Source organism: Macaca thibetana, chromosome 1 (genome assembly GCF_024542745.1).
Source record: "Macaca thibetana thibetana isolate TM-01 chromosome 1, ASM2454274v1, whole genome shotgun sequence".
NCBI lineage: Eukaryota > Metazoa > Chordata > Mammalia > Primates > Cercopithecidae > Macaca > Macaca thibetana.
In genome coordinates, this window is record NC_065578.1 from 160,408,097 (window position 1) to 160,422,673 (window position 14,577).

A 14,577-nucleotide genomic window follows, 5' to 3' on the forward strand; every position below is an offset into this window, starting at 1 on the left:
TTAAACTTTTCCCTGTGTCAGAGAGGCTTTCATTCAATATGATGCATTTGGACAAATTGAGAACAGCCACCAAATTTTCCAGTGGGAGGCTGGCTTCAGGGATTTGTGGTAGAGTATGGGTTTGGGGTTTTTAAAAATTGTACTTGGTAGCAGCCTATTCTTCTGGGTTCCTCTATAACTACTATTTTTCTCTGGTATCTTTGTGGCTTTTCCCATCTTTCATTTCTAAAATGTATTTTTGATTTATAGAATATATAGTTGCTCATCAAGATTTTTTTGACAAGAACAAAGCTTAGAATTTGATTTAGGATTCTAAGATAATTTGGTTTTGATGGGTGACATTAGCCAGCTAGGAAATGAAATCTTCAAGATAATAGAGATTTTGTGGAAAGAATACTAGAGTAGGAGCCAAAATGTTGGGTTTCTGGCATGTGTTCCATTATTTCCATGTTATCCTTGAGCTCCTAACCTTAAGGAGGGTCATGACTATTTTCAGAGCTTTATTCTATTGATCTGCCTATAAAATGGGCAGACTAAAATATCAGCCCTTCTTTACATAGTGAGGCCTAAAGAGGTAAGGAATCTTGCCCAAATCCTGGTGGAGCCAGGATTTGAACTTTGGTGGTGCAGGTCCTCAGTTACTGCTCTTAACTACTGTATTGCCTCTAATATAACCATAGTAATGATATAATTGTGATTTCATGGGATGATTAATGGGAATTATGAATCTATTAATTTTTGTTTATATACTTTCTATCCTGGTAGGTTCAGCAAAACAAAACCAAAAACAAAATACTTGTTGGTTTTTGCTGCTAAGGCAGATCCATTTTATAGAAAAGGAAACAAACTGAGCTTGAGAGAAGTGACTTGCCTAAGGTGACACAGCCTTGAAAGCACAAATTGAATGTTGCAAACCATGACTCTTTATTCCCAAGTTCAGTGTTCTTCTAATTTAATATATAATGGCTCCCTTCATAGATCGAGATATTAGCCTGCTTCTCTCTTTCATCTCCCCTTACAGTCTTTTTTTGACCGTGGTCTTCTCTCTCTTCCTTCTGGCTACCCAAACTTAAATGCATTAATAATAATAGTATGCTGCATGTATACAGTTATCAAAGTACCATTTAGATTTGTGTGTTTTATCTACTTATCAGTATTTATGAGCTTAGCCCATTCATATACTGTTAGTTTGTTGGCTCATTCATATGTAAACTCGTGGCTCATCAACTCCAGTGACCACTCAGCTTCACATAGGAAGAGTATTTAGGACTCGGGGCTCCCTATATAAATGTACTTCTGCCTCCCATCAAAGTCATTCTGGGGTTCATCCCAGAATTACTTAATTAGAATCTCATTTGGGCCTAAGTGTTTGAATTTTAAAAAGCTCCTCTGGAAGCTCTGCTAGGTTTGAGACCCACTGGTTTAGGTGATTTCATGACAGGTTTAGGCAGCTAACATAAGGAATTCTCAAAAAAAAAGAAAATCTAAAAACCAAAATCCCCCAAAATATAGAAAACAAAATAAAAATAAAAAAAGAAAAAAATAAGGAATTATCTTACCTGTTGACTTCAAATTAATCAGAAATTTCTCAGTTCTACTATGGAAAACTGGGCAATTCTTTTTATCAACTCTGTTGAATGAAGGAATGAATTGAGTCCTTGGAGTTGGTTGTGGTCTCAATTCAGTACTTATTATTGATATGTCAGTAAGTGCATTGTGTTAAAGTCCTAGGTGGCTCATGCCTGTAATCTCAGCACTTTGGGAGGCTTAGACGAAGTTAGTAGTTCGAGACTAGCCTGGCCAATATGGTGACGCTCTGTCTCTACTAAAAATATAAAAATTAGCTGGGCATGCTGGCATGCACCTGTAATCCCAGCTACTCGGGAGGCTGAGGCAGAAGAATCGCTTGAATCTGGGAGGCGGAGGTTGCAGTGAGCCGAGATCACGCCACTGCACTCCAGACAGAGTGAGACTCCATCTCAAATAAATAAATAAATTTGAAAAATAAATAAAGGAACTCATAATTGACTGGTCAGAAAGATTAGCAAGTATGATGTATGCAAGGAATAGAAGTTATATACCGAGTGGTTGAAGGTTGGGGGATATGGAGGTGGATGAGAGGGAGCTGTCTGGGAAGGCTTTGCTTCACTTGGATTAGAGTAGGGTTGCAGGAGGAAATAGGTGTGTAGAATGAGAATGAGGGTCATGACATCCCCCTACAAAACAACAATATTCAAGGAAGGAAGAGAATTTGGTTGGAGGTACCAGGAAATGTGTTGTTAGGAAGCTAAGGAGAAAATAGTAAGTTCATTGTTAGTATTTCAGACTTAGGTGGCTTAATGGTGATATTTCTGAAGTCTCAACTCTAGACACAGCTGTAAAACTCTGGAAAAGTAGATACTTACAGTTTTTATAGAGTATATCCCATTGATACCAGGCAGCCATTCAAATGAAAACCAGTTTTGTCAGGCTGCAGCTTCCTCATATTTTAGGCTAAAGTGGGTTATCTTTCAAATCAAATTTATTTTGGACCATGGCAATACATTTGAAAGAAATAAAGCATTTGATAATACCAGCACGCTACTACAGTCACACAGCATAGTCTGAAATATATCATAGGGTAAGTTTCTTTTAAGATCTTTTGACGTACTTATCTACCATCCTAAATTGAGCATGCCTATGTATTATTAGTGCATCCTTATCTCTTTAATGTGGGAGATCTAGCCTTGAAGCTTGGTCAGTATCTTAGTTCATTTGTGTTAATATAACTATATCTGAGACTGGGTAATTTATAAATAATAGAAACTTATTTCTTGCAGTACTAGAGACTGGGAACTCTAAGATCAAGGCACTGTCAGGTTTGATGTCTTGTGCTGGCCAGGTCTCCACTTTCAAGATGGTGCCTTGACTGGTATGTGGAAGGGCAAAAGGGGCCTAGGGTGTAGGTTCCTGCAACTCTTTTATTTATTTTTATTTTTATAAATTTTTTATATTATTATTTTTTCTTTGAGACAGAGTCTCACTCTGCCACCCAGGCTGGAGTTGAGTGGCTCCATCTGGGCTCACTGCAATGTCTGCCTCCCGGGTTCAAGCAGTTCTCCTGCCTCAGCCTTCTGAGTAGCTGGAATTACAGGCGTGTGCCACCATGCCCAGCTAATTTTTGTATTTTTAGTAGAGACGGGGTTCTGCCATGTTGACCACTCTGGTCTCGAACTCCTGACCTCAAGTGATCTGCCCACCTCGGCCTCCCAAAGTGCTGGGATTACAGGCGTGAGCCACAGTGCGTGGCCTACCATTCATTCATTCATTCATTCATTTGACAGTTTCACTCTTGTTGCCCCGGCTGGAGTGTGATGGCGTGTGATCTTGGCTTACCGCAACCTCCGCCTCCCGGGTTCAAGAGATTCTCCTGCCTCAGCCTCCTGAGTAGCTGGGATTACAGTTGCATGCCACCATGCCCAGCTAATTTTTTGTATTTTTAGTAGAAACAGGATTTCTCCATGTTGGTCAGGCTGGTCTTGAACCCTCCACCTCAGGTGACCCGCCCGCTTCAACCTCCCAAAGTGCTGGGATTAGAGGCATGAGCCACCGCACCCAACCTTATTATTATTTTTTAGAGATAAGGTCTTGCTGTGTTGCCCAAGCTGGAACGTAGTGGCGCTATTGTAGCTTACTGCAGTAGATGGGACTACAGGCATGTGCCAGTATGTCTGGATAATGTTTTAACATTTTGTAGAGATGGTTTCTCACTGTGTTGCTCAGGCTTGCTCCTCACTCTCTCACTCTGTCTTCAGCCTCCCAGGTAGCTGGAACTACAGGTGCATGCTGCCATGCCTCGCTAATTAAAAATAAAATTATTTTTGTAGGGTCCCGCCGTAGTGCTCAGGCTGGTCTTGAATTTGTCTTCAATTACTTTCCTTTCCCTTCCCCTTTCTCCTCCCCTCCCCTTTCTCTTCCCCTCCCTCTCACCTTCCCATCCCCTTCCCTTAACTTTCCCATTACTCTCTCCCTTGCCTTCCTTTCCTCCTCCCCTACCTTCCCCCTCCCTTCCCCCTTCCCTCTTCCCTCCTTTTCTTACCCTTCCCTTTTTTCCTTCCCCTCCCCTCCCCTTCCCTTCCCCCTCACCTTTCCCATTTCCCTTCCCTTCCCTTTCTCTTTTTCTCTTTCTCTTCCCTATCCTTTCCCTTTCCCCTTTCCTTTCCTTTTCTGTTTCCTTTCCCCTTTCCTTTTCCCTTTCCTATGGAGTCTCGCTCTGTCACCCAGGCTAGAGTGCAGTGGCACCATCTCAGCTCACTTGTCTCTGCTTACTTTGCAACCTCTGCCTCCTGGACTCAAGTGATTATCATGTCTCAGCCTCCTCAGTAGCTGGGATTACAGGCGCCCACCACTGTGTCCTGCTAATTTTTGTATTTTCAGTAGAGACGGGGTTTCGCCATGTTGGTCAGGCTGGTCTTGAACTCCTGACCTCAAGTGATCCACCTGCCTTGGCCTCCCGAAGTGCTGGGCTTACAGACATGATGAGCCACTGTGCCCGGCCCTTCTTTCTTTTTTTAATACAATTGCAAATGCATCATCTTTAGATGGGATATTGACACAACAAAGATTTTGCCGTCTTGCAGTATTTTTTGAGGCTCAGACTGATTTTTAGTCTCACTTCTGTTCGTTTCCTGACCCTGCTGTTGAATCTTCAGGAGTGACCAGTTTATAAAGGACTAAAGGTGCGTCTGTTTACAGATTTAATGAGGCTTTAAAGTTAGGGTGTGGTATATTTAAGCTTCCCCTGCCCTTAGTGCCCAGGTAGGTTTGGGTGTTGCTTAGGCAAGGTTGGGGGCAGAGTCCAATCTCTTTCCTAAATCCCTTCCTCCTGACAGACAAATCATTTTTGGAATCTTTTTAAGTATATAATCTTTTCTTAACCTTGGCAGCCTCAGTTTTCTGCCAGAAATTTTTTCTTCCTTGGATTCTAGGTATGGAAAAAACACAATGAAAGCTAGTTACTAAAGAACCTCCTTGAAAAAACTGTGAAATTATGTATACTTGAGTACAGCATGGCTTGGTATAGGCATGCTGAAGTAATATGTGCACCAGTTATAATTGATGTAGGGGGAAGGATCTGAAATTTCTTCTGATCCCATTCAGTGATTGAAGTATCATAAAATGTCTGTGAATGACATGAAAGAAATAATGTTTTCCTGTTTAGAGGACTTACAAATACAGATTATTATTATTGCTAAGTTTTATTAAAAGTGGTGAAAGAGGAATTTAATGTGACTAATGCTTAAAAAGTAAATAGCACGGTATATCCCTTTATTACTACTATATTTTTATTTACTAATATTCCTTAGAAACAGTGCTTTGCATTCCCAAGTATTTAATATTCAGAAGCTAAAATAATCTTTGAAACAAGTTCTTTAAAACTGATAGCTTTCACCATGACCTATCTGTAAAAGTTATAATTTTAATATAAGTTCTCATTCCTTGGTATTTATTTTTAATAATGACTATTAAAAAAGTCCACATGATTTGCGTTGGTATTTTCAGGGTCTTTTTGGTGATAGGACTTTAGGGAAGACTGGGTTGACCCAGGTATAACTTTTCTAAAAATGTTGACATTGTAAAAATAGGTGGTCAATAAATCACTATTAGTGAATGGAGAATACACTTGAAGGGGCTGTATTTTAAATCTGGATGGAAAGAGTTCTTTGGAAGGACAGATTATATGGGGTGATCTGCAGGGCGTCCAGTAGGACAGTTATTTCCAGGGTGTGGGCCGAGAACCCTTGGAGGGTTCCCAAGACCCTTTCAGTGGATCCAAGAAAACTCCCCCCTTTGAACTAAATATCTGTGGGAGGCCAGATTTATTTCACATACTTTTTTTTTTTGAAACAGAGTCTCACACTGTTGCCCCGGCTGGAGTGCAGTGGTATGATCTTGGCTCACTGCAACCTCTGCCTCCTGGGTTCAAGTGATTCTGCCTCAGCCTCCCAAGTAGCTGGGATTACAGGCATCCGCCACCACGCCCAGCTAATTTTTTTTGTGTTTTTTTTTTTTTGTGTGTTTTTTTTTTTTTTTTTAAGACAGGGTTTCACAATGTTGGCCAGGATGGTCTCGAACTGACCTTGTGATCCACCCACCTTGGCCTCCCAAAGTGCTGGGATTACAGGTGTGAGCCACCGCACCCAGCCTACTTGACATACTTTTAACCAAAACAATATACCACACCTGACTGGAGAAGAAATTGAAACCCAGTTTATTTATATCAAGCCAGACATTGAAGAGATTTGCAAAATAATACAATGCATTACAGATTAAAGAGATTAATTCATTTAAAAAATGTTTCAGTTTTAATTTTTAATGTGATAAAAATCTATAGATACAATTCGTGTAAATTAACATTCTTTGAGGCCCTCAATTTTTAAGATTTTAAAGGACTCCTAAGGCCAAAATGTTGAGTTATTGCAGATTAAAAAGGGAAACTTGGTCAGATTGGTGGCTCACACCTGTAATCTCAGCACTTTGGGAGGCCAAGGTTGGAGTATCCCTTGAGCCTAAAAGTTTGAGACCAATTTAGTCAACATAGGAAGATCCTGACTCTACAAAAAATTTCTTTTTTTTTTTTTTTTTTTTTTTTTTTTGAGACGGAGTCTCGCTCTGCCGCCCAGGCTGGAGTGCAGTGGCCGGATCTCAGCTCACTGCAAGCTCCGCCTCCCGGGTTCCCGCCATTCTCCTGCCTCAGCCTCCCGAGTAGTTGGGACTACAGGCGCCTGCCACCGCGCCCGGCTAGTTTTTTGTATTTTTTAGTAGAGACGGGGTTTCACCGTGTTAGCCAGGATGGTCTCGATCTCCTGACCTCGTGATCCACCCGTCTCGGCCTCCCAAAGTGCTGGGATTACAGGCTTGAGCCACCGCGCCTGGCCTTACAAAAAATTTCTTTAAAAAATTAGCCTGAGGTCTGGGCGCGGTGGCTCACGCCTGTAATCCCAGAACTTTGGGAGGCTGAGGCAGGTGCATCACGAGTTCAGGAGATCGAGACCATCCTGACCAACATGCTGAAACCCCATCACTACTAAAAATACAAAAATTATCCGGGTGTGGTGGTGGGCGCCTGTAATCCCAGCTACTCGGGAGGCTGAGCCAGGAAAATGGCTTGAACCCAGGAGGCGGAGGTTACAGTGAGCCAAGATTATGCCACTGCGGTCCAGCCTGGTGACAGAGGAAGACTCTGTCTCAAAAAAAAAAAAAAAAAAAAAAGCCTGATGTGGTAGCCTGCACGTATACTTAGGAGGCTAAGGTGGGAGAATTGCATGAGCCCAGGAGTTCGAGGCTGCAGTGAGCTATGATTGTGCCACTGCATTCCAGCCTAGGGACAGAGCAAAATTCTGTCTCAAAAAGAAAAAAAAGAGGGAAACTTGATTCTGCAAAGACATGACTCAGTAGGAATAAAGCTAAGATCTTAGCTTTTTGTATATTTAGTAGAGACGGGGATTCTCCATGTTGGTCAGGCTGGTCTTGAATTCCTGACCTCACGTAATCTACCTACCCCGACCTCCCAAAGTGCTGGGATTACAGGCGTGAGCCACTGCGCCTGGCCAGTATATGTACTTTCTAAAACTTCAGTAATAAGCCTTACATTTCTATTTAAATTATTTTAAATCAATTCTGTTGCTTAGCTTTTGCCCCAGTAAGAGAACATGCAGTCAAGAAGTTTTGTATAGTGGGCACACAAGAAGTGGCATGGTATTAGGTTGGTGCAAAAGTAATCGTGGTTTTTGCCATTTTTGCATTTTTGCTTTAATGGCAGAACTACGATTACTTTTGCACCAACCTTGTAAATGTGAAATACTGCTATCATGGAACCATACCTAGGTTTGCTGGCTACATTGTTAACTTTTATGGTATACAAGTTCAATTCCATTGCCATCCCAGCAACTCTACTCTCAGTGTGTTGTCTCCTTTACCCTTGAACTGTATATCTAAAAACAACTTAAAAGCTCTTCAAGCATGGAAATCTTAACAGTATACGCTCTTATTTTAAAAAGCAAGGTTGGATCAGGTGTGGTGGCTCACACCTGTAATCTCAGCACTTTGGGAGGCCAAAGTGGAAGGATCGCTTGAGCCCAGGAGTTTGAGACCAACCTGTGCAACATAGTGAGACCCTCCAACCCCCTATCTCTTAAAAAAAAAAAAAAAAAAAAAAAAAAAAAAAGCTGGCCATGGTGGTATGCACCTGTAGTCCCAGGTACTCTGGAGGTTGAGGTGGGAGGATCACTTGAGCCCAGGAGATCGAGACTGCAGTGAGCCAAGTTTATGCCATAGCACTCCAGCCTGGATGACCTTGTCTCTTAAAAAACAGAAATAAAAACAAACAGGCCGGGCGCGGTGGCTCACGCCTGTAATCCCAGCACTTTGGGAGGCCGAGACGGGCGGATCACGAGGTCAGAAGATCAAGACCATCCTGGCTAACACGGTGAAACCCCGTCTCTACTAAAAAATACAAAAAACTAGCCGGGCGAGGTGGCGGGTGCCTGTAGTCCCAGCTACTCAGGAGGCTGAGGCAGGAGAATGGCGTGAACCCGGGAGGCGGAGCTTGCAGTGAGCTGAGATCCGGCCACCGCACTCCAGCCTGGGTGACAGAGCGAGACTCCGTCTCAAAAAAAAAAAAAAAAAAAAAAAAAAAGAAATAAAAACAAACAAAAAACAAGCCTGCATTAGGCCTCTTGGAAACGAAAGCTTTGCAACATGAATATTTTCCTAAGAAAAACCAGCCCTATTTTTTTTTTTTTTTTGGATTAGGAGTCTGCCTCTGTTGACCAGGCTGGAATAGTGGTGCAATCTCGGCTCACCGCAACACCCGCCTCCTGGGTTCAAACAATTCTTGTACTCTGCCTCCTGAGGAGCTGAGACTACAGGTGTGCACCACCATACCCAGATAATTTTTGTATTTTTAATAGAGAGTGGGTTTTGCCATGTTGGCCAGGCTGGTTGCGAACTCCTGACCCCGTGATCCGCCTGCCTTGGCTTCCCAAAATGCTGAGATTACAGACCTGAGCCACCACACACCTTCCCAAAACAAGTATTTTTTTGACCATTTACTTAAAGTTAAGTAAATGTTGTCTAAGGGTTCTACCTGTATTATTTTACTTAACCCTCACAATTATCCCTTTATTCACATATGTAAGGTACAAGGAACTTAACTTAGTACAAAGCCACACAGTGGTACCAGGATTTGAACCCAGGCAGTGTGTGTGACTTGAAAATCTATCCTCTTTGACATCTATTCTGATGTACAAGGTAAAGGCAAATGGCATCACTATGTTCTATAAAAATTACCATTGGGCCGGGCGTGGTGGCTCAAGCCTGTAATCCCAGCACTTTGGGAGTCCGAGAGGGGCGGATCACGAGGTCAGGAGATTGAGACCATCCTGGCTAACACGGTGAAACCCCGTCTCTACTAAGAAATACAAAAAAAACTAGCCGGGCGGGTGAGGTGGCAGGCGCCTGTAGTCCCAGCTACTCGGGAGGCTGAGGCAGGAGAATGGCGTAAACCCGGGAGGCGGAGCTTGCAGTGAGCTGAGATCCGGCCACTGCACTCCAGCCTGGGTGACAGAGCGAGACTCCATCTCAAAAAAAAAAAGAAAAAAATGACCACTGGAGAAATAACAATGGAGAAAACAGAGGAGGCCTTTAACCTGTGTTAAAGTGGCTATGATAAAATATGCTAGTTGACAATTACATGCCAACTAGGGTTAGGCTGGAAGGATAGGGTCCTTAAAGGTAAGGTTTAGAGGTCAGATGCTCCTTGAAAGTTGAGGTTGCAGCACTTTTTGTAGAGGAAAATTAATATTTCAGTGGTCAGAACTTAACATAATTATAATTGTTACTTTTACTTTCCAATTTGATGAAAAAACCTTTATATTTGTAAAATCAGTTCTCACCATAGTCCTAAAAGGTAGTCTGTACTTTTTTTTTTTTTTTTTTTTTTGAGACAGGCTCTCACTTTGTCATCTAGGCTGGAGGGCAGTGTCTGCCTCTCAGGTTCAAGCAATTATCGTGCCTCAGCCTCCTGAGTAGCTAGGATCCCAGGTGTGTGCCACAATGCCTGGCCAATTTTTGTATTTTTTGTAGAGACTTGGTTTTGCCATGTTGGCCTGGCTGGTCTCAAACTCCTGGCCTCAAGGTCTGTCTGGGCCTCCCAAAGTGCTGGGATTACAGGCGTGAGCCACTGCTCCTGGCCCTGTTTGGAAGATCTTGAATGCAATTCTTTGTATTACAAAGCTTTTCTGATAGATACCTATCAGTGAGTGGCAATTAGACTCCATCGGGGGCTCGTCAATAGTTAACTCTGCTTGTCTTTTATAGGAGGAGTTTATAATAGTTGTGATATACTTGGTTCTACCTTTTGCATCTGTGCAGGTGTTTTAAGGGCATATTACTGACCTAAAACCATTCACTTGATGAGAAAGTGGTCTTTTAAATTATGTTTCATATATCGGTTATTCTGATCTTTATATTAAAGTTAAATTTTGTCATCCTCACCTGAAAGGTTTGCTAACTTGCAAGTGCATTTATTCTATGATGACTGGGTTTCATAGAACATATACAATTAAAACAATGCTTTGGTCCTTAGTTGATGTTATTCTTTGTAAACTAACAAGAATGTGCTTTTGTGACACTGATTTCTAATTGGTTTTGTCTGCAGGGAGTTAGAGCCAACTTTCGTAGCCTCTGTAGAGCATATACTTTTTGATTTTGCTAATTATCAGATCTCAAAATGACAGCCTTTCTATACTTAGAAAGATAAAAACAGTATTCTAATATATTAAATATGTGGGTGTTAATAGCAGATCCTCTACAGAGTGAATTTTCCTGGCATTTTTTGGAAAAATCTTCAGCATCTTTTGAAAGTTGTTTTCACAGTGGTTGACTTTATTTTTTAAACATTTCTCTCAGTTAAATCTGCTTTTAGGCCGGGCGCGGTGGCTCAAGCCTGTAATCCCAGCACTTTGGGAGGACGAGACGGGCGGATCACGAGGTCAGGAGATCGAGACCATCCTGGCTAACCCCGTGAAACCCCGTTTCTACTAAAAAATACAAAAAACTAGCCGGGCGAGGTGGCGGGCACCTGCAGTCCCAGCTACTCGGGAGGCTGAGGCAGGAGAATGGCGTAAACCCGGGAGGCGGAGCTTGCAGTGAGCTGAGATCCGGCCACTGCACTCCAGCCTGGGTGACAGAGCGAGACTCCGTCTCAAAAAAAAAAAAAAAAAATCTGCTTTTAGTTGTTAAGTTAGTGCTGGCACTGAGGAAAATGTTTACCTGATGTTTCTCAGGCCTCTGAGGATTTTGAAGCTTCAACTTTCTACTTAATTGCCTTCCTAAGGAAATACATTTTTGAGTCTTAAGGAAACTAATCGAACTTTTTTTTTTTTGAGACAGAGTCTCGCTCTGTCGCCCAGGCTGGAGTATAGTGGTGCGATCTTGGCTCACTGCAATTCTCCTACCTCAGTCTCCCGAGTAGCTGGGACTACAGGCGCCTGCCACCACGCCCAGCTAATTTTTTGTATTTTTTTGGTAGAGACGGGGTTTCACTGTGTTAGCCAGGATGGTCTCCATCTCCTGACCTCGTGATCCACCCGCCTCAGCCTCCTGAAGTGCCGGAATTACAGGCGTGAGCCACTGCACCCAGCCTGAACTTTTAAATAGTAAGGTTCTTGTACTTTATCTTGTAAGGGTTAAAATAAAACCATTTTCAAGTTATTTTTATTTGTTTTTTTGAGACAATCTTGCTCTGTCGCCCAGGCTGGAGTGCAGTAGCATGATCATGGCTCACTACAGGATTGACCTCCTCGGTTCAAGTAGTCCTCCCACCTCAGCCTCCTGATTAGCTTGGGACTACAGCTGCATGCCACCATGCCTGGCTAACTTAATTTGTTTTTGTAGAGACAGAGCCTCACTATGTTTCCGAGGCTGGTCTTTCTTTCAGAGTCTTGCTCTGTCACCCAGGCTGGAGTGCAATGGCGTAATCTCTGCTCACTGCCACCTCCACCTCCTGGGTTCAAGTGATTCTCCTGTCTTAGCCTCCTGAGTAGCTGGTTATAAAGAATGAGAGTTATTTTATTTTATCAGGTACGTGCCACCATGTCCGGCTAATTTTTGTATTTTTATTAGTGATGGGGTTTTGCCATGCTGGCCAGGTTGGATTCGAACTCCTGACCTCAGGCGATCCGCCCGCCTTGGCCTCCAAAAGTGCTGCGATTACAGGCGTGAGCCATTGTGCCCAGCCCCCAGGCTGGTCTTGAGCTCCCAGGTTCAAGCAGTCCTCCCCTTTTTGGCCTCCCAAAGTGTGAACCCCACCACACCTGGCTTACTTTCAAGTTTTGAAAGTAAAGGAAATTAAAATAATCTCAGCAAGGAATTTATATGGAACTGCATGTAATCTACAAATTCTTATTACATCTAGTTAGTATGTAAAGGCTGTTTTATGTTAGAAAAAGTGATTTATGATCCATTTTATTGGTAGGGAGTATAAGTTTTACTTTTTGGCCAGCTTACATTATATTCCTTTTAGACACTTAAGCATCAAGTTAAACATTATCACAATGTCTCTAAGTGGGGATTTGGATTGTTTATTTGGCTACGTAATTTGAGGATTCTTTTTCTTTTTTCTTTTTTTGAGACGGAGTCTCACTCTGTTGCCCAGGCTGGAGTGCAGTGGCGCGGCGCGATCTCGGCTCACTGCAATCTCCGTCTTCCAGGTTCGCACCATTCTCCTGCCTCAGCCTCGTGTAGCTGGGACTACAGGCACCCGCCACCATGCCTGGCTAATTTTTTGTATTTTTAGTGGAGATGGGGTCTCACCATGTTAGCCAGGATGGTCTCGATCTGCTGACTTCGTGATCCCCCGACCTCAGCCTCCCAAAGTGCTGAGATTACAGGCGTGAGCCACCACGCCCGGCCCCGAGGATTATTTTTCAAAATTTTCACCTTAGAAGCTTTATTATGATCTCTTGTATTTACCTTTCATAGTGACTTCACCTACCCCCCATTTAAAAGTTATGATTGGCTTCTGCCATGCCTCACACCTGTAATCCTGGCACTTTGGGAGGCCTAGATGCGAGGATTGTTGAGCCCAGGAGTTCCAGACCAGCCTGGGCAACATAGTGAGACCTCATCTCTACTTGAAAAGAAAAAAAGATTCATGTCCCAAAGAGACCAGACTTTGTCAAAGGTATCTTAGTTCCATATGATAGTGAACATTACAAATAAATTTGATTTTTTTATTGGAGTCTAGTTTTGCAGCTGACAGTGAATGTCCCAAAACTGAATGACATTTATATCTTCTCTCATTCTTTATAACCAGAAGAGATGACAGAGTTTGTAGTGATCTATTTTTAATGCAAAAATGATCTTCTCAAACTATTTCTTTAAACATACCCACTGTATGAGCATTCTTATTGACAGATATGTACTAGTTTCCATTTGATGAATCATTTTCAGGATTCATTTTAGCTTTAGGCAAAATAAGCATACTGTGTATATATTCATACATAGAAAGAAGCTCATTTTAATTTGTAAAACTTTAATATATAGGCTTTTGAGAACATCAGATTAATATCTTTATCATTGTGTTTTGGGATTAGAAGGTAAATTATCTGATCAATCAGCGAATAACATATATCACCTGTAAGTCTTAGTTAAAATTTTCAGGCCATTTTGAAACTGTTTAGACTAAATATTTGAACATTTACTTCTATATTCTGACACATTATTTTTGATATGCTTTTGATCTCACCTTAACCCAGATCAATTCATTTCTGAAAACCAACAGCTTTTATAACACACTAGAAGCAAAGCTCTGAGCAATATAAAGACTTCCTGTTAGCCTACCATAGAATATGAAGAAGCAGTGTCATTTCCTTTTGCTAGGATGTGTTCTGTACAAATTAAACACATTACTTTAGCTTTTAGTTATTGAGTTGAACAAAAACAAATCAGACTTTAATCTTTTTCACTTGGGATGGAGGTATTTTTTAACTTTAACAAAGTATAGTATGTTTTTAACTGACATTTTAAACATTAACCATAAAAAGACAGTACAACCATGTTAAACACTTGAAGACCTTACCCATCGCTTTTTAGCTTAACATTTTATCATGCATCGCTGGTGGGCATTTTTACTGAAGTCTTTGCTATCACTAAAACAAAACAGTTTCATTTATGTGTTTATTTTAGAGCTAGGGTCGTGCTCTGTTGCCCAAGCAGGAGTGCAGTGGCACAATCATAGCTCACTGTAAACTTGAACCACTGGGCTTAAGTCATCCTCCTGCCTTAGCCTCCTGAGTAGGTAGGACTACAGATTTGCACCACTATGCCTAATTTTTACATTTTTTGGTAGAGATGGGTAGAGACTGGTCTCAAACTGTTAGATTCAAGTGATCCTCCTGCTGCTGCCGCCCTAAGTGCTGAGATTACAGGCATGAGCCACTGTGCCTGGCCGTTATTTTTATTCTAAACTAAAAGCAATCTATAATGATAAGTTCCAACAGTACAGATTTGAAATGTTAAAAAGCCTCTTTTCTC

At 41.9% G+C, this 14,577-nt stretch overlaps 2 protein-coding genes across 6 annotated transcripts in view; one reads left to right on the top strand and one right to left on the bottom strand.

Annotated features, from left to right (window-relative positions):
* TMEM183A (transmembrane protein 183A) overlaps positions 1-14,577 on the bottom strand; it is a 604,310-nt gene that overhangs the window by 294,367 nt on the left and 295,366 nt on the right. The window lies entirely within an intron of this gene.
* The window catches only part of KDM5B (lysine demethylase 5B), an 83,469-nt gene that overhangs the window by 16,192 nt on the left and 52,700 nt on the right, over positions 1-14,577 (top strand). Inside the window, exon 1 of one of the 5 annotated variants that reach the window (XM_050762274.1) lies at positions 11,625-13,225. The exons of the other annotated variants lie outside the window; for them this stretch is intronic. Coding sequence (XP_050618231.1) covers positions 13,109-13,225 — 117 coding nt within the window. The 5' untranslated portion in view covers positions 11,625-13,108. Of the gene's footprint in view, positions 1-11,624; positions 13,226-14,577 lie in introns of those variants that run through there. 5 annotated transcript variants of the gene reach the window in all.